This window comes from Coccinella septempunctata, chromosome 8 (assembly GCF_907165205.1).
Source record: "Coccinella septempunctata chromosome 8, icCocSept1.1, whole genome shotgun sequence".
NCBI classification, from domain to species: domain Eukaryota; kingdom Metazoa; phylum Arthropoda; class Insecta; order Coleoptera; family Coccinellidae; genus Coccinella; species Coccinella septempunctata.
The window spans coordinates 10801872-10824278 of NC_058196.1; the positions used below are offsets into that span (position 1 = coordinate 10801872).

General features: G+C 36.0%; 1 protein-coding gene across 2 annotated transcripts in view; it reads right to left on the reverse strand.

Annotated features, from left to right (window-relative positions):
- LOC123318930 (C3 and PZP-like alpha-2-macroglobulin domain-containing protein 8) overlaps nucleotides 1-22407 on the reverse strand; it is a 1198665-nt gene that overhangs the window by 228639 nt on the left and 947619 nt on the right. For both annotated transcript variants that reach the window (XM_044905716.1, XM_044905717.1), the window contains 2 exons: nucleotides 13388-13646; nucleotides 12995-13325 (listed from right to left, as the gene is read on the reverse strand). In XM_044905716.1, the coding sequence (XP_044761651.1) occupies nucleotides 12995-13325; nucleotides 13388-13646 (590 nt within the window). The remainder of the gene's footprint in view (nucleotides 1-12994; nucleotides 13326-13387; nucleotides 13647-22407) is intronic.

Consider the following 22407-nt stretch of genomic DNA (forward strand, 5'->3'; position numbering starts at 1 on the left):
ACTTCCTGAAACCCTGTCTCTTTTTTCAAACACTTTCGGCATTATCGTAATAAAAATTGATATTAGTTGTGGCAACGGCGTTATGACATTGAAGACATTTCATGAGTGCCAACCTTACTCCGTTCTAGTTACAAAAACTTGAGGAAATTATTTTATGGCCAACCGACTGTTAAAATGAATGTGAATGTAGTATAGAGGGCATATTCGAGTTGTGACATTTTGAGTAAATTACATTGCTGTCGTTTCCTATAATATCTGTTAAAGAACGTTTGGAGTTGGTGGAAGCTGGAGTTTTAGTACATAGATATATTGATTACTCTCTTACCATAATAATTTTTCTGCAACCTCAACAATTCATCTCTTCTCAATTCACCCGCAGGGTACTACGAAAATCAATGAGACATACAAATAAAATAATTATTTGGGAAGCCTCTGAATACTTCTATGTTCGATTTTCCATGACGATAATGCATTAATAGGAAATTAACCAATAAAAGTATTCATTAACAGCTAATTTCTTGTACGTTAAACAGTTTTTATTAAGAGGTTGGCGGAAAATAAAATAACATATGTCATTCGGAGGAAGAGACTTTTCATGGCTCGCTTTCAATAATTACCCGCCTCGCTGCGTTCTGCGCATGAAAAGTGACACTTCTCCTCCTCATGAAATAATATACTATTAATGGGACGCGATTGAACGCTCACAAGAAGTATAAATGCAACCAGTCAACTGGATTATTTGAGTCGAGTGGCATTCAAGTATACCCACAAGTTATCACCGAGCACCCAGATATATAGCCATGTTGATTGTCAAATATCGTTTTGTTGAAGATGAAGAAAGGAAGCATTTCCGCAGAAATTTTTGCCACAATCGGAGTCTGACTGATCAGTTTATAATTATATGTGAAAAGTCTGTATGAAGTTTGGATTTAAGGTATTCTCGCTGAACGTCATACTTTTAGTACTCTTGCAGAACTGAAAGGGGAGCGGATAATTTTAGTGGGAGGTCTTTAATTTAGTCGGCACAAGGATTTCGTACAGTGGTGGGAAAATCATCAGGCCCAGGGGCACTAGAGAGATTGAGTTGGCTCGAGATTGAGTTGGCTCAACAATGTTCTCACTTTCCCCTCAGTTTTACTTATACCTTCATACAACCAAAACAAGTAAAAAACCGGGTGGTCTCGACCTCCGGTGTGACACCAGTGACTTTTCTACATATCCTAAGACAGTTTTTGAAAAACATTTTTACTCTGTTCGCCTCTGAGTACTTCGTAGATTGTTTTTGGGCGAATTGAGTGATAATAGCCTTGCGTAATAATTCATTTTAGAATTATGAGAAAACACTAAACTCTAAACGTAAATCAACCTTTCCATTATTCTCATTACTTTATTCCGGAGAATGGACGACCTCACAATTTCCTGTTCTAATTATTGCACATCCATTAGCATACATACTTTACATACACTCCATTCACTTCTATTTTACCACTCGGTTGGCCCTGGATATTTGACACATTTCAATCAGTATAGTACGAAAATGTGGGGTTATGACGGTCGTCAAAATATTTTTGGTATTTGAATCTGTGCTATGTAGTACGCTCTACATAAAGGTCTTAGTTATTATGTATTTACTACAAAAAATAAATTAATCCGAAAATATGTGACAAACATAACTAACGTTCATACAAACTGGTTGAAGGCATGCCTTATCTAGTTATGTCCATGGAATGAAGTTCAAGGGATCAGTCTTTAAATCGCAATGGGAGATTCATTTAGTGTCACAATAATTTGCAGTTGCTTCAGAAGAGTTAGTGTTGGTTATCTTCTTTGGCTGAAGGTTGAAGACTTTACATAAGTTGTTGAATTCAAGAAAATCATCCCAAAAATAAAATGCAGTGGTAGGAAATGATTATATCTCACAAAGAAATTAAATTAATGGATATTTACAAGAACGTTGAATTCTTCAACAAAAATCATCTTGCATCAATGGATATCAAAATAGTGAAGGGGAGTTCTAAGGTACGAGAAATTTCATGACAGTTTCACGCAGAATATTTGTTGATACTTGAGACATTTTTAAAGTATAGGACCAGTCAAATGAAAATAGAAAAATTAATCTTCTGGAATTTATTCTACGATAACATTAATATTATAGAAAATCCTTAACACTCTGGTTACTTTTTTATACAAGATATATTTGATGTTTTTTTTTAATTTTATTTTATCGAGCAAATCAACAGTGTTAGACAGATGATTTTACAATATTATGGCCTAAATACACCAGAGAAGTTTCATAGGTAGATGTTGCAGTATTGCAAAATAACTATTTGAACCGTAATAGGGGAAAGGTGCCAAGACAATACCCTTAAGCAAGAATTTACTCAATTCCTTAGTTTCTTCGGGTAGTACGAAAATAAAAACATGTACTTCTCTTAGAAGTATCCATCTTTCTATTTTCCTACTCGAAATAATCAGTCACAAAAGGTTTTTTTGAAATATTTTCGATTTTCCAAAACCTTACGAAAGGATCATCTTATACACCCTGTCCACTCTCTAAGTTTCTGTTTTTTGATATTCAATCTATTTGAATTGAACAGCGGGTCAGTTTTCTTTCTTGGTGAAAAAGAAGCTGAATTCCACCCAACAGGTTTCGGTCCTTCATGCCGGATATTCAAGCTCAATTTCAGAATTTTCAAGTTTTTCATAGCCTTTTCATTCATGCCGATCACTTCGGTCATTCAAAATTCCTGAATCTCATATCCACTTCACAATTTGGCAACATCCACGGCTGACGGATAATTTGTACAATTGCTAGAATAGCTAAAGCAAAACCGATGATACATTTCAGAAATAAGAATTGGAAAAAAATCATTTGTCAGTATAGTTTCCACGTATTTACGTATCTATAGAAGGTTCAAGTTTGGATCTGTGACTTCAAAGACAAAAAAGTTATGAGAACTTTTCGAAATAGTCGAAATATAATTTTTTGGTAATAGTTAAAAAAAGGGGTACAAAGGATCGTGTCATCGGTTTTGCTCTAGTGATCTCTTCTAGACATCCAATTTGGGACACCTTGTATATTTCGCCTGTTTGGTTCAGTGTGGTATGAAAAATAGAAAATATTTCCGTGGAATGTACAATGTTTTCGTATGAAAATTTGAAGAAACTTGAACCAATAAGAATTTTTTGTCGAAACTTTCATTATGTGAGCAATTCATCGATAGATATATATCGATTATTATCATTAACCTGCTGGTTTGAGCTAGTCTTCCATGAAACGTTCCCGCTTTGGATGGGTAATAAATAAAATACCGCAAGCCAATGATCATTCTGGAACGATTGACGTAAGTTTTCTTTGCAGTGTTGCCGATAGAAGGGGCGCGACAAGGAGGTCCGATGTTTTATCTTTGTTGAACTCGTTGTGTGGAACCTCAGTGTTGGAATCACAACAATCCCGATATTTGTATGGTGATGTTCCATCTCCTCGGGGTAATAAGTCTATAGAAACATCCACAAAGAACTAGTAGTACTTTTACTACCAATTGTAGTCTATAACTTTTTATAGACTACAATTGGAACTCCATTCAACAACATACCACCATGCCAAAGCAACTTTTTATGGATATTCTACAATTCCTCCTAGATAATAACTACTTCAGTTTTCAAGGAAAATTTTATGACCAAGTTTTTGGTAGTGCAATGGGGTCCAAACCGAGTCCAATTCTAGCCCAGTATACAATGGACCATATATTAGATAAAACTATCTCCAAATTACTTTTCAGGATTTTTCTCATCAAGAAGTATGTAAATAATTTGTTCATAATTGCCCCAACTAATGGGATAGAAAACCTCCAACTGTATTTTAATGCGTTTGACCAACATATTCAGTTCACAATAGAAAGAGAAGATAAAAATCACTCAGTTTCTTTTTTAGACACAATAGTGCACCAAATAGATTACATTATAAAACTAATCTGGTTCCGAAAGGAAACAACATACATCAAACATGTTCATTCACTATCAGTCAGATCATCCACTACAAACTAACGAATTCCCTGTAATTAATCCAATCAAATATAGTACGACTGTGATAAAAATATATATATAATTAATATTAAAATAAATAAATAAATAAATAAATAAATAAATATATATATATATATATATATTGTGAAAGTTTTGGTTTTTACCTAGCATATAATATGTTGAGTTTGAATTGATTGGGCATCTAGGTCTTCAAAAAAGTTGTAAACAATTTTATTTTGTATGGACGTTTCGGCGCATCCGCCTTCTTCAGTATACATAAATCATAAATCGACATCTAAAAAGTAACATATATAATATAAAAATGGGATAATATAGTCATTAAAATATCTCACTGTTCATTTTTGCTCTTTTCTGGTCGGTATTGTTGTGTTATTTATGTTAATGTCATATATGTCAATGTCAGGGGTCAATGGAATGTTGGTTGTCTTGTCTTCTTCTTTCTATCGGTGGTCTTCTCAGTATTGGCATGTATATTTGACTGAGATTTTTCGTGTCTTGTTTGTCGTTCACTACATTTTCATTGTTTACTTGTATGTGAATCATTTCCAATATTTCCCTTCGTCGTTGTTGGGGTTCTATTCCTAAAATTTTCGTGTCATCGTAATTAAAATCATGTTTTTGATTTTTTTTATGTTTATTAAGTGCTGTAGTTGCGTTTTTTGCATATTTATGTGCGTTTAGTCTGTCTTTTAGTCTTTGTGAAGTCTGTCCTATGTATTGTTTGTCACAGTCCTTGCAGGGTATACTATATATGACCTGTGATTTTTTTGTCTTGGGTGTTGGTGCTTTCAACTTACTAAAGATGTTTCCCACTTGATTGTATGGTCTATGTACTACTTCTCGGTTGTACGGTTTCAATATATTACTTATTATTCTGTGACAGCCCTTGTATGTATGGTAATTGTATTCGTCTTGTGGTATCTGTTGGTATTTTCGTCTGTTGTGTGTTGTATAGTCGGTGCGTCCTTTGTTTTGTTAGTTTTGTGATGAGGGTTTCAGGGTAGTGATTCTTCGTCAAAAGTTCTTTAACCTCTTTTAAACTTTTCTCTCGGAGTATTGGGGATGTTAATTTTAACGCCCTGTCTATGTATCCTATGGCAGTACTTTTCTTATGTGAATGGTGGTGTTGGGAGTTATAATCTAATATATGTGTTGTGTTCTGCTCCTTTCTGTGCCATTTTGTCAATAATTTTCCATTTCTTCTCATTAGTGTCATGTCCAAGAAGTTCAGGCAGTTGTTTTCTTCTTCCTCAAGTGTAAATTGTAGAAATTCGTGTGTGTTGTTGAATTCGTTCAAACAACAACAACCGAAATAAAGTCGATTTTGAACGAATTCAACAACACACACGAATTTCTACAATTTACACTTGAGGAAGAAGAAAACAACTGCCTGAACTTCTTGGACATGACACTAATGAGAAGAAACGGAAAATTATTGACAAACTGGCACAGAAAGGAGCAGAACACAACACATATATTAGATTATAACTCCCAACACCACCATTCACATAAGAAAAGTACTGCCATTGGATACATAGACAGGGCGTTAAAATTAACATCCCCAATACTCCGAGAGAAAAGTTTAAAAGAGGTTAAAGAACTTTTGACGAAGAATCACTACCCTGAAACCCTCATCACAAAACTAACAAAACAAAGGACGCACCGACTATACAACACACAACAGACGAAAACACCAACAGATACCACAAGACGAATACAATTACCATACATACAAGGGCTGTCACAGAAAATAAGTAATATATTGAAACCGTACAACCGAGAAGTAGTACATAGACCATACAATCAAGTGGGAAACATCTTTAGTAAGTTGAAAGCACCAACACCCAAGACAAAAAAATCACAGGTCATATATAGTATACCCTGCAAGGACTGTGACAAACAATACATATGACAGACTTCACAAAGACTAAAAGACAGACTAAACGCACATAAATATGCAAAAAACGCAACTACAGCACTTAATAAACATAAAAAAAATCAAAAACATTATTTTAATTACGATGACACGAAAATTTTAGGAATAGAACCCCAACAACGACGAAGGGAAATATTGGAAATGATTCACATACAAGTAAACAATGAAAATGTAGTGAACGACAAACAAGACACGAAAAATCTCAGTCAAATATACATGCCAATACTGAGAAGACCACCGATAGAAAGAAGAAGACAAGACAACCAACGTTCCATTGACCCCTGACATTGACATATATGACATTAACATAAATAACACAACAATACCGACCAGAAAAGAGCAAAAATGAAATGTGAGATATTTTAATGACTATATTATCCTATTTTTATATTATATATGTTACTTTTTAGATGTCGATTTATGATTTATGTATACTGAAGAAGGCGGATGCGCCGAAACGTTTATACAAAATAAAATTGTTTACAACTTTTTTGAAGACCTAGATGCCCAATCAATTCAAACTCAACATATATATATATATATATATATATATATATATATATATATATATATATATATATATATATATATATATATATGTATATATATATATATATATATATATATATATTTTCGGATAAAATCACAGTCTTACTATATGTAATTAATCCAATCAAATATAGTACGACAGTGATAAAAAAAAAATATATATATATATATATATATATATATGTATATATGTATATATATATATATATATATATATATATATATATATATATATATATATATATATATATATATATGTATATTTATATATATATATATATATATATATATATATATATATATATATAATTTTTTTTTATCACTGTCGTACTATATTTGATTGGATTAATTACAGGGAATTCGACTGACAATAATTGGAAATTTTTGATTATCTCTTTATTCCATGCCAAGCTTTCGAGAACTTTTTTGCTCTCTTCCTCCGGGCCACTACAATATGATGAAATAGAGATTATTGAAGTGAGATGCTAAATTCAATACAATATTCAACTTACAGAATGTGAGATTATGCCAATTTTTGGATTTCAAATAAAAAGATTCAATGATGACTCAGATTATTATTAGAATTGGAGATAGAGGATTGTAAATGTAAATGTTACTCAAGTTCTAGACATCTGATTTCCTATTTAGGGTGTTATTGTGTTTCTGTATGTGAATCATTTCTAATATCAGTCGTTTATTATATTTTGAACTCTTGTCAACAATTTCTGGGTTATCAAAATCCACTTGATGATTTTCTTCAAGGGAGTGCTTCGTTAATGCACATCTGATGTTTTTCGTTTTGATATCACTTTTGTGTATGTTGATTCTGTTTTTCAACCATTGGGATGTTTGTCCTATGTAGGAAACATCATAGTCAGAGCAATTAATTTTTTAAATGATGTATGTTGAAAAGTTTAGGTATAGGGTCTTTCAACTTGGAGAACAGGGTGAAAAGTGTCCTTTAGTTGTACATTGCTATTTTGAGGTTTTCATCACTTAGGTAGTGTTTAATTTTACTGGATAGACCTCTAATGTTTAGTATACTACCAAACTTTGTTTTTGCATCAATATCTCTTTGTCTTGATGTTGTGTTCTTATTATTTGAGACATTTGAGTCTGATTATGTTTTCTCGTAGGAAATCTGGGTGGCATAGTTTCTGGACTCTTTCTTTCTTCCCTTTTATAGTGTTTAGTTTAGTTTGTAGTGGATGATCTGACTGATAGTGAATGAACATGTTTGATGTTGTTTCCTTTCGGAACCAGATAAGTTTTATAATGTAATCTATTCGGTGCACTATCGTGTCTAAAAAAGGAACTGAGTGATTTTTATCTTCTCTTTCTATTGTGAACTGAATATGTTGGTCAAACGCATTAAAATACAGTTGGAGGTTTTCTATCCCATTAGTTGGGGCAATTATGAACGAATCATCTACATACTTTTTGATGAGAAAAATCCTGAAAAGTAATTTGGAGATGGTTTTATCTAATATATGGTCCATTGTATACTGGGATAGAATTGGACTCGGTTTGGACCCCATTGCACTACCAAAAACTTGGCGATAAAATTTTCCTTGAAAACTGAAGTAACTATTATCTAGGAGGAATTGTAGAATATCCATAAAAAGTTGCTTTGGCATGGTGATATGTTGTTGAATGGCGTTCCAATTGTAGTCTATAACTTTTACTACTAGTTCTTTGTGGATGTTTCTATAGACTTATTACCCCGAGGAGACGGAACATCACCATACAAATATCGGGTTTGTTGTGAGTCCAACACTGAGGTTCCACACAACGAGTGCAACAAAGATAAAACATCAGACCTCCTTGTCGCGCCCCTTCTATCGGCAACGCTGCAAAGAAAACTTACGTCAATCGTGTCAGAATGATCATTGGCGTGCGGTATTTCATTTATTACCCATCCAAAGCGGGAACATTTCATGGAAGACTAGCTCAAACCAGCAGGTTAATGATTATAATCGTTATATATCTATCGGTGAATTGCCCACATAATGAAAGTTTCGACAAAAAATTCTTATTGGTTCAAGTTTCTTCAAATTTTCATACGAAAACATTGTACATTCCACGGAAATATTTTCTATTTTTCATACCACACTGAACCAAACAGGCGAAATATACAAGGTGTCCCAAATTGGATGTGTAGAAGAGATCACTAGAGCAAAACCGATGACACGATCCTTTGTACCCCTTTTTTTTTAATTATTACCAAAAAATTATATTTCAACTATTTCGAAAAGTTCTCATAACTTTTTTGTCTTTGAAGTCACAGATACAAACTTGAACCTTCTATAGATACGTTAATACGTGGAAACTATTCTGACAAACGATTTTTTTCCAATTCTTATTTCTGAAATGCATCATCGGTTTTGCTTTAGATATTCTAGCAATTGTACAAATTATCCGTCAGCTGTGGATGTTGCCAAATTGTGAAGTGGATATGAGATTCAGGAATTTTGAATGACCGAATAATCGGAATGAATGAAAATTCTGAAATTGAGCTTGAATATCCGGCCCGAAGGACCAAAGCCTGTTGGGTGGAATTCAGCTTCTTTTTCACCAAGGAAGAAAACTGACCCGCTGTTCAATTCAAATAGATTGAATATCAAAAAACAGAAACTTAGAGAGTGGACAGGGTGTATAAGATGATCCTTTCGTAAGGTTTTGGAAAATCGAAAATATTTCAAAAAAACCTTTTGTGACTGATTATTTCGAGTAGGAAAAAAGAAAGATGGATACTTCTAAGAGAAGTACATGTTTTTATCTTTGTACTACCCGAAGAAGCTAAGGTATTGAGTAAATTCTTGCTTAAGGGTATTGTCTTGGCACCTTTCTCCTATTACGGTTCAAATAGTTATTTTGCAATACTGCAACATCTACCTATGAAACTTCTCTGGTGTATTTAGGCCATAATATTGTAAGATCATCTGTCTAACACTGTTGATTTGCTCGATAAAATAAAATTAAAAAAAAAAACATCAAATATATCTTGTATAAAAAAGTTACCAGAGTGTTAAGGATTTTCTATTAATGTTATCGTAGAATAAATTCCAGAAGATTAATTTTTCTATTTTCATTTGACTGGTCCTATACTTGAAAAATGTCTTAAGTATCAACAAATATTCTGCGTGAAACTGTCATGAAATTTCTCGTACCCCTTCACTATTTTGATATCCATTGATGCAAGATGATTTTTGTTGAAGAATTCAACATTCTTGTAAATATCCATTAATTTAATTCCTTTGTGAGATACCACTGCATTTTATTTTTGGGATGATTTTTTTGAATTCAACAACTTATGTAAAGTTTTCAACCTTTAGCCAAAGAAGATAACCAACACTAACTCTTCTCAAGCAACTGCATATTATTGTGACACTAAATGAATTTTCACCCATTGCGATTTAAAGACTGATAGTTGAATTTTGGGACGCGTTGTATATATATATACATATGTATATATATATATATATATATATATACAACGTGTCCCAAAATTCAACGATAAGCCGACGCCGTAGGGTGTACATGGTCGTGACTACTTCAGAAAAAATAAGAAAAAAAATTCAGCTCACTTTGTTATTTAATCACAAAATAACTTAGAAATTCTTCGAAAATTAACACCCTTCATGACATTTTAAGTTACCACGGCTACAATTTTTCAAAAATTTTTGTAAATTTTTTTGTGTCGGCAACTTAAGTAGTACTGCTGCCCACCACAATTCCTAAATCTCCTAGAATACGTATAGTTTTTACACAAAAAATAATCAAATTATGTTTTTCCCATAAAATTTTGAAACATTTTTCCGTTCAGCCCACTTTCCCTCATTGTTCTGTTAAAAAAAGTATGGAAACTATGGCGGCAAGTTTTTTTAAAAATTTACACAACTAACCAAGATTCCGAAATAGTATAATAATCCAAGAAAAATAGTCGCAGAAAAAATATGCGTACCATTTCTTAGAAGGACTAAATTACTTAATTGTTCTCGTTCATAAGGACAATTTTTATTATGTGCCGAAAAGAGATTGTGTAAAGTCATTTCTTGGAATTTCAATGGGGTACGTGTGTTGTTGATGAAATTTAGAAATTAAAGAGAGAAAATATAGCGAGAGATACACCTTAGAGGAGGATAGTAGATGTTCTTTGTTTAATAACAATAGCACTGATAAAGAAGTTTTTATTCTCGGCAAAGTCGGTACCAATCTCAGAACATATATACATGGAATGGAAAATAAACATTCCAAAGACTGGAGTGAGATAGTTGCTTAGTGTTGCCAATCAAAATTGAGACAGTTGAATCGGACATCATTGTAACATCAATTTTCAGTACGAATAGATAGGAAGTATGTGAATTTTTCAATATAACGCCACTGCCTTAATGTCGCGCTAGACAGAGAAATATCGAATGTGTGAACTACAAAAAATTCATTCGTAGCATAGAATGTCCATTCCATGTATCTATGTTCTAAGGTACAAATGACTATTATTGTTCTGTGGTCAGTACGTTTTGCTACGTTTACCGTGCACCTTTCCGTAATAATTTATTGGACTGGATTTAAGTGATCTTCAAACTAAACTGACCTGGCATTTGAACTGTGATTGTGCTTTGTGAATCACACCTTCGGCATATTCTGGACTTTTTAACGTTCATCATGCCGCTACCATACACACCGTTGCAATACGCTAATATGCATCTAATTTATGGAGAATGTCGGTGCAATGCTAACGCTGCTAGCAGACTGTACCGAGAAAGGTACCAAAACGCTCAAAGATACCCGGATTATCGAGTATTTCAGAATGTACATCAAGCGTTTTCGGAGGGTCGTTTTTCATCTGCCAGAAGAAATGCTGGAAAACCTAGATCGGAATGCGATGAAGAAGTTCTCAATGAAATAAACATTGATTCAACTACCTCAGTACGTGCTATAGAAGCAGCTACCGGAATCCCAAAAAGTTCAGCACATCGAATTCTTAAACGTCACAAGCTCCACCCATATCACTATAGACGTGTGCAAACACTATTACCCCGGGACTATCCACTACGGATCGCATTTTGCCGTGTGATGCTGCAAAAACACCGGGAAGATCCCCAATTCCTGGACAAAATTCTATGGTCGGACGAAACAACATGTAAGAAAGATGGCTATTTGAACCTTCACAACTTGCACAGCTGGAGCAATCAAAATCCGCACCTGATGAGACAAGACAAATCCCAATATCAATTCAAGGTTGACCTATGGACGGGCATATTAAATGGACAAGTGATTGGGCCCTTTGAGTTGCAAGGAAACTTAGATGGAGATAGTTATTTGAACTTTTTACAAAATGATTTGCAAATATTATTAAAAGACGTCCCCTTAAGTGATTCACAAAACATGTGGTTTCAAAATGATGGTTGCCCAGCACACTACGCCTGTCCTCTACGAGAATACTCGAATAAGGGGTATCCAGGGCGTTGGATCGGCAGACTTGGCCCTATCTTATGGCCACCCCGTTCACCCGACCTAAACCCCCTGGACTTTTTCTATTGGGGTTGTCTCAAGGACAGGATCTATGCGACACCTATCACGACATTCGACGAACTTCGGCAAAAAATCTGTCAAGCTGCGGCTCATATCAGTGAAAAAAGATATGCACGAAGCATTAAAAGATCATTTCTAAGGCGATGTCGTGCGTGTATTGATGCTGGCGGCAAGCAATTTGAACATTTTTTGTAAGGTTCATTATCAAATAAATAAATATCATTTTTCAACTAATTCAACAACAAAAACCCATTTTCGGCACATAGTTGATTACTACCAACAAGAGCAATTAAGAAATTTCATTATTGTTTCTACTAATATGGATCTTTTTGCGACTAGTTTTCTTGAAGTATTACACCATTTTAGAATATTGGTTAGTTGTGTAAATTTTTAAAAAACTTGCCGCCATAGTTTCCATACTTTTTTTAACAAAACAATGTGGGAAAGTGGGCTGAACATAAGAATCTTTCAAAATTTTATGGGAAAAATATATTTTGATTATTTTATGTGTGAAAACTATAGGTATTCTTGGAGTTTTAGGAAATGTGGTGGGCAGCAGTACTGCTTAAGTTCCCGGTACAAAAAAAGAACAGAAATTTTTGAAAAATTGTGGCCGTTGTAACTCAAAAAATTATGAAGGGTGTTAATTTTCTAAGAATTTAATAATTTATTTTGTAATTAAATAAAAAATTTAGCTGAATTCTTTTCTTATTTTTTCTGAAGTAGTCATGACCATGTCTACCCTACGGTGCGGGCTTATCGTTGAATTTTGGGACACGTTGTATATATATATATATATATATATACATATAGTTAAGGGTTGTAAGAAAAAGATCAAAATACGTAATTATCAGACTTAACTATGTGATATTTGTATGAATATTGGGAAATTAACAAACTTATATATGTATATATATATATATATACCTATATCATATAAAACAATGACCGTTTCTGCAGTCATCTCCGTAACGTGCTCGAAAAATGCCGCATCATCAGTCAAGTTTCTCCTCGCAGCCGACCGCTCTTGTCCTAGTCCAAGTTTTATGTCTGCCGGTAAGGGTGAAAACCTGCCATCATCTTCCTGCCTCAACTGCACCCATCTCTTGACACCCTGGATAAGGTCTGGATCAACACCAATATGCGCCTGAATCTTCGTTATCGCTTCCAGGATGGAAATGGTTACTTTATGGCTTCCTAGCATCGGATGCTCGCTGAAGGAGTTGTCCTCCTTCTTGTATGAGAGTATGGTTTGTATCTGGAAAATCAATGAATGGTTAGATGAGTTTTCCTCTCAGAATGTATGACTATAATTCTCACGTTTTTTGACAAGTCAACAAACGCTCTCTTCTTCATCGTTTCATTGGCACTGCTTCCGAGATGTTGCAATGACATCAAGGATGAGAGAGAAGCCAAGGCAGATGTCAAACTGCTACTGTCTGGCTTTTTACTAGGAGTCGGCAGCGACAGACCTCCCGTAACTGTTAGTTGACCCCATTCGGTTCCAGGAACTAAAGACTTCGGTGTGTCAAGATGGAGAACTTGAGAAAATCCGGCTTCTTCGTTGAAGTTCCAAATTCTGTGGAATATCATAAAAATTTAGGTATTTGCGAGTAGGTGTTTTCATTAATATATACTGTGCTTACACCCAGTTGCGGGAGCATAAGTTATAACCTTAGAACAAAGATACATGGAATGGACATTCAGTGTTACAAATGAATATTTTGTAGTATTCAAATTCGATGTTTCTCTGTCTAGCTCGACTCTGAAGACCGTTTGCAACAGCCGAGAATTCCCTAGAAAATTTACTCGAGATTTCATGTGGCGTGAATTCTTTACCGTTACATACACACTTTCGTAGAATTCTCTGTTCAGTTGCATACAAAATAATCTCTGCCGTTTTCTTACCAAAATTTGGTACAGAATATTCCGGAGAATTCTCGGCTGTTAAAAACGGGCTTTCAGCCCGTGGGTGGTAAAATTCGTTGTCTACTGAAGAGATCTCGAGAACTATAGCAGCTAGAAGAAAACGGACGACACATTCCCGAGCTCTTTTTTCCTGACTATTGCAAATCTGAAAACAGATCCATCCTAACGTTCATAAATTTTGAGTTATGAACGGAAATTGAGAAATTGAGAGAATTGAAGAGAATTGAATAACTCTCTTGTTAGATCTCATATTCGAAATCCGTTGTTACATTCTACAGGCACTTTTTTATGAGGAATTCGAATATGATATTATTAAATTTTTTGATCCAGTCATTTTCGAGATACGACAGGGATTTCTGATTTTCCAAATGCAAACTATAGTTGATAGTTCTTTCATTCTGCTGCAATTTTTTTGCTGATTTCAAAACTGTATCATATGTCGCTTTTCACATGCATATAACATAAGAAAAAAATTCAATACTTTTTCCTGCTTTTAGATTCACTGTTGAATTTTTAGTAGGCTGGCGTAATCATAGCGACCGTTGAAAATGCATTATGGTTTGTGAACTCCACATAATTATATGTGAACTGAACCTTCTGTGGTAGGAATAACCGACTGTGGAATAATTATTTCTGTTATATATGGATATCGAGGTCTATATCCTTTAAAAGAGAGTAAAATACTTTTATCCATTTTTCTATTCATAAAAGAAACTTAAAGAGTCAGTGATGTAAATAAAATACGATAGCTATCTATAATTATAATTTTCACAAAAGTAAGATGATTAAAAATAGATACTTCTGTCAACGGTAGTGTTCGAATTGTGAACCATCGTTAGATAAGAATGCCAAACATCGCGAGAACAAACGATTAATCATCGAAATATTTATTCAGCAATCCGTGATTTCAATCATAGAGGCTCAGGCTCACAAAATATAATGCATATTCAACGGTTGCTATGGTAAGCCAGCCTACTTATAATTCAACAGAGAATCCAAAAGTAGGAAGAAGTATGAAATTATTTTTCTTATGTTATATTCATGTGAATAGCGACATATGATACATTTTTGAAATCAGCAAAAAAATTGCAGCAAGATGAAAGAACTTTCACCTATAGTTTACATTTGAAAAATCAAAAATCCCTGTCGTATCTGGAAAATGGCTGTATCAAAAAATTTAATAATATTGTAACCAGTCCGGCCCTTGCGGTCGGACCTTTCAAGAACTAGAGCGGTCGAGAGCTTGCAGAATAACCGCGAAGGTACCTGAATGTTTCCGGCGCCTATATAAGCCCAGCGGAGGAGCAGGTAGGTAAGTACAAGTACAGTTACAGAGTGGAAATAAATGGTAGTGTAATAGTTAGTTTGTGAGTTATAAGTGTATTAAGTGTAAATAAATAATTTTAATAAGTTGGACGTTTTAATTAAGCGAAGAAAACGTTACAATATCATATTCGAATTCCTCATAAAAAAGTGCCTAAAGAATGTAACAACAGATTTCGAAGTTCAAATAAGCGAGTTATTCAGCTTCATTAAAAATGACAATTTCCCAATTTCAGTTCATAACTCAAAATCTATGAACGTTAGGCTGGATCTGTTTTCAGTTTTGGATTAGTCAAGAAAAAAGAGCTCGGGAATGTGTCGTCCGTTTTCTTCTAGCTGCTATAGCTCTTGAGATCCATTCAGTAGACAACAAATTTTGCCCACCCTGTACATCTAATGTACATCAATTGAAATATAACAAATGAATTAAAATCAACAAACGAAGAACCCTAATAGCACAAAGTAGTCCTATGGACATCCATAGGACGTCCTCTTCGGACATTACGGACATCCATGGGACGTCCATTTCTGGTACAATGGACGTTCTATGGACATCCGAGGGACGTACAAATGTCACAACTTTGAACAGAATTCAGACGTCCATCGCGGACGTCCAATGGATATCCCGTTGGGACCATCATTAGCAATCTCAACGGTACAAAAATTTACCACGATGTTGGCTATCCTATCTATTAGAATTTTAATATCCTATAACCCAATGTCTTACACTCAGACGCAGATATTATTTTTTCTGAGTTTGTTCTCATTTTCATCCATACTTACTAGAAAGTTTTTACACTTGGCCCGGTTTCGAACTCGCGAGTACGTGGGGACACCGCATTACTGAGTCTTCGGTGCAACCGTCCTAGCTACCGAGACCATACGATATACCTACTTGTAGGAACATATTCATTATATTGTTAACTGATTCATGGAATAGGTATCGATTAATACAGAAATACCATATAATAAAAACTGAAGTCTTGAAACTCAAATATAGATTATTTTATAATAGTAATTACTCAAGTATTTAGTCTTCGTTCATCATAACGTTATAAATAATATAATAGGTATTTATAAGATATTCATATACTACAAAGCGGAAAAATGGAGTTTAGTGAAAAATAATATTAAATTTTGGTGTTCATTGATATACATGTATGTATTATTTGGTCCATATTACGGACTCCTAGTGAATATCCGATATGGACATTCAGAAGATGTCCCTACCGGATATCCACTAGGTGTCCGTGATGGACGTTATACGGACCATGTAACATATACATGTTATTTGGTCCATATTACGTCCCTTACGGACTCCTAGTGAATATCCGGTATGGACATTCAAAAGATGTCCCTACCGGATATCCAATAGGTGTCCGTCATGGACGTTATACGGACCATGTAATATATACATGTTATTTAGTCCATATAACGTCCCTTACGGACTCCTAGTGAATATCCGGTATGGACATTCAAAAGATGTCCCTACCGGATATCCAATAGGTGTCCGTCATGGACGTTATACGGACCATGTAATATATACATGTTATTTAGTCCATATAACGTCCATTACGGACTCCTAGTGAATATCCGGTATGGACATTCAAAAGATGTCCCTACCGGATATCCAATAGGTGTCCGTCATGGACGTTATACGGACCATGTAATATATATGTACAAGTTATATGGTCCGTACTATGTTCATCTCGGACAACTAATGGATATCCAGTAAGGACATATATTTGACATTGCATGTATTAAGTCGGTCAGGGACCAATTTGGGACTACATGATACGGAAATGTGTCATATGGTCCGTATTATGTCCATCACGGGCATCCAATGGATATCCGATACGAACATTGTACATAAATTGGACTAACAATGGATATCCATCTTGGACGTCCCAAAACTGTCCGGACGTCCAAAGGACATACAAATCAAGGTCATGGACGTTCCGACGTTAAATGGACATGAATTAGACGTCGCAAGGACGTTGTGTGCTATTAGGGAACATCTCAACAAGAGTAAGTCAGTTACAACATACAACTCAATATTCCTTTCTACAAAAACAAATAAACATGAAAATAGAAAATTATCGAATAATGAAAATGAAATCAATGATTATTTTCTAGATATTCCGACTAATAATTCAGACCAATCGATTATTGGCTACTACAGGGATAATCCAATAAGTTCTGAACTCTTCAGTTTCCGCCTAGTAGATGAAAATGACATAATCAAAGTTCTCAAAAAAATTAAGAATAGTGCGCCAGGTTCTGATACTATCTCGATATCTTTTGTTAAAATTTGCTGTCCTCATATTCTTCCATTTCTTGTCAACATTTATAACAGCATTATACTCAGTTCTAAGTTCCCCTCTTCTTGGAAATGTGCCCGTGTCACACCTATCCCGAAAAAAGGTATTCCAAAGGAGCTTTCTGATCTAAGACCGATCAGTATACTACCTGGATTATCTAAAATTTTAGAGAAGATAATGGCAGTCCAACTTTCCGAATATCTCGAGCTGAATGGGATTCTGCCTGCGACTCAGTCTGGTTTTCGTCCGGGTTATAGTGCAACCAGTGCACTTCTCGATGTGACTGATGACATTTTTCAGTCCATTGATGAATCCAGATGTTCTGTTTTATTTTTGCTGGACTTCAGTAGAGCCTTCGATACTGTGCGGCATGATATCCTTTTGGCTATCTTGAAATCTTGTGGAGTGTCAGGTGAGGCTCTTCGGTGCTTGGGCCTCTTCTCTTCATAGTGTACACCAGCCAATTCACCAAGAGTATCCTTCATGGAAAAGTTCATATGTATGCTGACGATTTTCAGATTCTTTTTGATTTCCTCATGAATAATTTTGATACCGCAGCTGTTAGAATGAATGAAGATTTAGATCGGTTGGCACTTATAGCGGAAAAACATTCTTTGATATTGAATGCAAGGAAATCATTCGCTATAATTTTTGGGTCGAAAAATAATAAAAACTTTGTTGAGAATAATTTCAGGCCTGTGATCCGCGGTGATACCATTAATTTCCAGGAGAACGTAAGAGACTTGGGCCTGATTGTGGACAGTTCGTTGAGATTTCGTGAGCATGTTATGTGTTTGATCCGGAGAGCGTATGGGGCCCTGAGGATGCTCTACCAGCATAGATCTTATTTGCCTACTACTACAAAGAGGGTCTTGTGTGAGAGTTTGGTCATGTCAAAATTTAATTATAGTTCTACTGTCTACAGCTTTTGTCTTGACCAAGAAACATTAGGTCGAATACAGCGTGTTCAATATAGCTGCATCAGGTTCATATATGGGATTAGGAAATATGAGCATGTCTCGCATATGCTAAAGGCGCTGACTGGTTGCCAATAAAAAAATGTTTTGAGTATTATGCCTTGTGTACTTATCATAAAACTAAAATTGAGAAATGTCCGCCATATCTTTACAACAAACTGAGGTATAGAACTGATATTCATAATTTGAATGTAAGACATAGGAATCTGCTCTCTTGTCCCCAGCACAGAACGGCCATCTTCCAGAGGAGTTTCAGGTACAATGTGGTAAAATTTTATAACGCAGTGCCAAATGAGTTCAAAACGTTTACTCTCGTAAGATTCAAGAGAGAAATCAGGGCTCATCTCCTTCATGCTCTGTATGCATAATATATCTGATTGTTTTCGAGAGTCAGTTTTGTTTTCTTTTTTTTTTCTCGTTGTTTCAGATATGCACCTTTTTATGTTTATTTTTTTTTTGTAAATTCTGCTCATTGAAATTGAAATTGTATTGTTGTTTAACTTTTTTTTTTCTCTCTCTCTTCAATGCTTATTTCCAAATTGTGTCACATAACAAGGGTTAAGTGGTAGAGCACCTACTAGGTGAACTTCCCCTTGAGGTTTTGAATTGGGAAAATAAAGACATTATTATTATTATTATTATTAAATATAATATAACCAGCCCGGCCCTTGCGGTCGGACCTTTCGAGAAGCAGAGCGGCCGCTTTATTCTGGAACGACCGCGAAGGCACGGGAATGTTTCCGTCTATATACTGATTACTGATTGCTGGGTGTGTTGGACGGATAAACCAAACCTGCCACTGCAACCAAGCGGTCTATTGTAGCACACAGGCAAGCTCATAGAGCTAGATCTCTCCCTCCAGACCCATCCTGCCCAAAAATGGGATGATGTGGGAGGGGGAGTGATTCTTGAGTTCCTCTAGGATCATCTTCGGAGAACCAAATACTCCATGTCTAACCGTGTCTGCCGCCGGGCAGTCACAGAGGATATGCTCAATTGTTTCGTCCTCCTCTAAGCAGAGTCAGCAGAGCGGGTCATTGACGATGCTAAGCTTTTTAAGGTGGGCTCTGAGTCTACAGTGTCCTGTGAAAGCCGCCATAATAGATCTCAGATTTGTTCTAGAAAATCCTAGCCAACGACTGGTGTATGGGCTAGGAGGCACTGAAATAGCCCCATGCGAGTGACGCAGTCCAGGACGGTTGCGCCAGTACTCCAGGATCTTTTGCCTTATCCACCTGTTGTTTCGGTCCCTGATTAAGGAATTGGAAATTCTTATACTGGGTTCCGGGCCAATAAGCGTTGATGTTGCGCCTTCTCTGGCTAGAGCATCCGATGCATCGCTGCCTCTGAAGCCAGATTGTCCAGGGACCCAAATCAGTTGCAGTCTGTTTGAACTTCCCAATTTGGAGAGTTAAGATCTGCATTCAAATACCTGTGCCGAGTTGCACTTGTCTGCCGCGAGAGATTTAATCGCAGCTTGACTATCCGTTAGGATTTTTATTGATCTGCCCGTCCAACCAATGTTATGCAAATGGCTTGCGCACAGATCAATGGCGAAGATTTCTGCCTGTAAAGCTGTCGCCGACTTTCCCAGACTGGCACTGAGTTCAGTCAGCGGTCTACGACTGTAGACTCCGGCTCCAGATCCCTGACTGGTTCTGGAGCCACCAGTAAACCAGACCCTCCCCGCCTATATAAGCCCAGCGGAGGAGCAGGTAGTAAAGTACCGTTATAGTTCACAGTGCAAACTAGTGGAAATAAATACAAGTGGAAATAAATAGTAGTGACATAGTTAGTTTGTGAGTTATAGGTGTATTAAGTGTAAATAAATAATTTTAAACAGCTGGACGTTTTAATCAAGCGAAGAAAACGTTACATTAGTGTCAGGTGTAAGGTTCAACATCGCTCGAATTCAATAAATATTTTCGGTTATTTGGAGTTCGTGCCAGTGATCACAAGACTACAGAACGCGATGGAGACTAAAGCGTTAATGGACTTTTTGAGAAAATTAAATGAGAAAATGAAAGAGAATTCTTGTAAGTAAGTTGAATGAACAAATGGTCCAAATGGAAGAAAACTCTCGAAAATTGAATAAGAAAATCGACGAGAACACTTGTAAGTTGAATGAGAAAATGGACCACCTTAAGGAAAATTGTAATGATGTGGTGAGTCAACTTACCGATAAATTGGATAAGAAACTGAAAACCATAAATGAAAAATTTGATAAAGTAGACGAGAAAATTTATATAGTGAACGAAAAATTTGACGGAGTTAATGAAAGAGTTGATGAAAAGTCTGACAAATTCCGGAGAGTCAACAAGCCTGTTACGAAGTTCTTACATCGAAAAAAAAATCAGATGAGATATGGCGATGCTCATCTACAACAAGTATACCATGCACAAATAAAGAACCTAGTGCAGAAAACAGGTTAAAACCTCCCGGAGTTTGAAGCTGATGTGGCGAGATTAGTCTGGCTCCATCTGCTCCAGATATTTAGCTTCCTGGAACAGCTATCAATCCAGACATTCGTGGATGGGATAAAGAATAGTGAAATACAATACACCCTGAGACTAGCACGCCCTAGAACCATAGATGATGCCTTAGCCCAGGCTTTGGAAATTGAGGTAGCAAAGCAAGCGTCGCATAGAGGACACCTTCGTGTAAGACAAGTCCAAGAAACAGTCCGATCTATTGAGGACATTGTGAGAGAAGAAGTCCGCAGAATATCACAAGTTAGGAAAAAAGGTACTGTGTGCTGGAACTGCAACGAAAGTGGGCATTTGAAACGAAATTGTCCAGAATTGGAAAAAGAGTCACGGCAGAGAAACTAAAAGGGGTCGGTGATAAGGGGCATAAATCGACCCAAGCCAAAAATGCCCCCGAGGTGGCAATCCGAGAAATGTCTAAGGATTTATCAAGCATAGTTATCCCAGGAAAGATAAATGATAGAAGTGTGAAAATACTGGTAGTCACTGGCTCGACCAAAACCATTGTGCGTCCAGAAATTGCTGAAGGATTTGGGGTATTTTGGGATTGTACCTTGTTAAGAAGCTTGGATGCTAATTAGATATAAAGAGTTATATACTTCGGCAAGGAAGTGAAGAGATTCCATTCAATGATGTGTAGGACAAGATATATTGGATTCGACTGACCGAGGACACGTTGCCAGGGCGAACTGAAGGCGTAGTGACTGGTAGATGTGACGATGTAACGAGGAGTGGCTGCGTGAGAGTAATTGAGCCCTGTGACGACACAACCTTAGCTAAAGGACTATTACTTGGGAAGACCTTGGTAAGGGTAAGAGACAGTATTCCCATCCAATGGCTTAATGTCAACATGTTTTCAGTCACCCTGAAGAAGAATACCTTGATTGGACATGGTGTACCAGTGTACCATATTTCGGGTCGGATAAGTACTGCAGAAGTCTCAAAGTCACAAAGGAATTCTGAAGAACTGGTGTCCCTCCTCACTTCAAAGTGTCAAGAGCTCGACCGATAACAACTACTCGAAGTGAAAAAATTGGTTCAAACCTTCTCCGACGTTTTTGCCACTGACGGAAGAGCAGGGAAGACCGATGTTGTGCAGCATAAAATCAATACTGGTGATGCACCACCTATTCGACAGCATCCTAAACGTCTCCCTCTGGCAAAAAGAGAAGAAGCTGAAAGGATTATTGAAGACATGGCCAGAGAAGGTGTAATCGAACCGTCCGATAGCCCCCGGACATCGCCCTTAGTACTAGTGAAGAATAAGGATGGAAATACTAGATTCTGCGTAGACTACAGGCAGC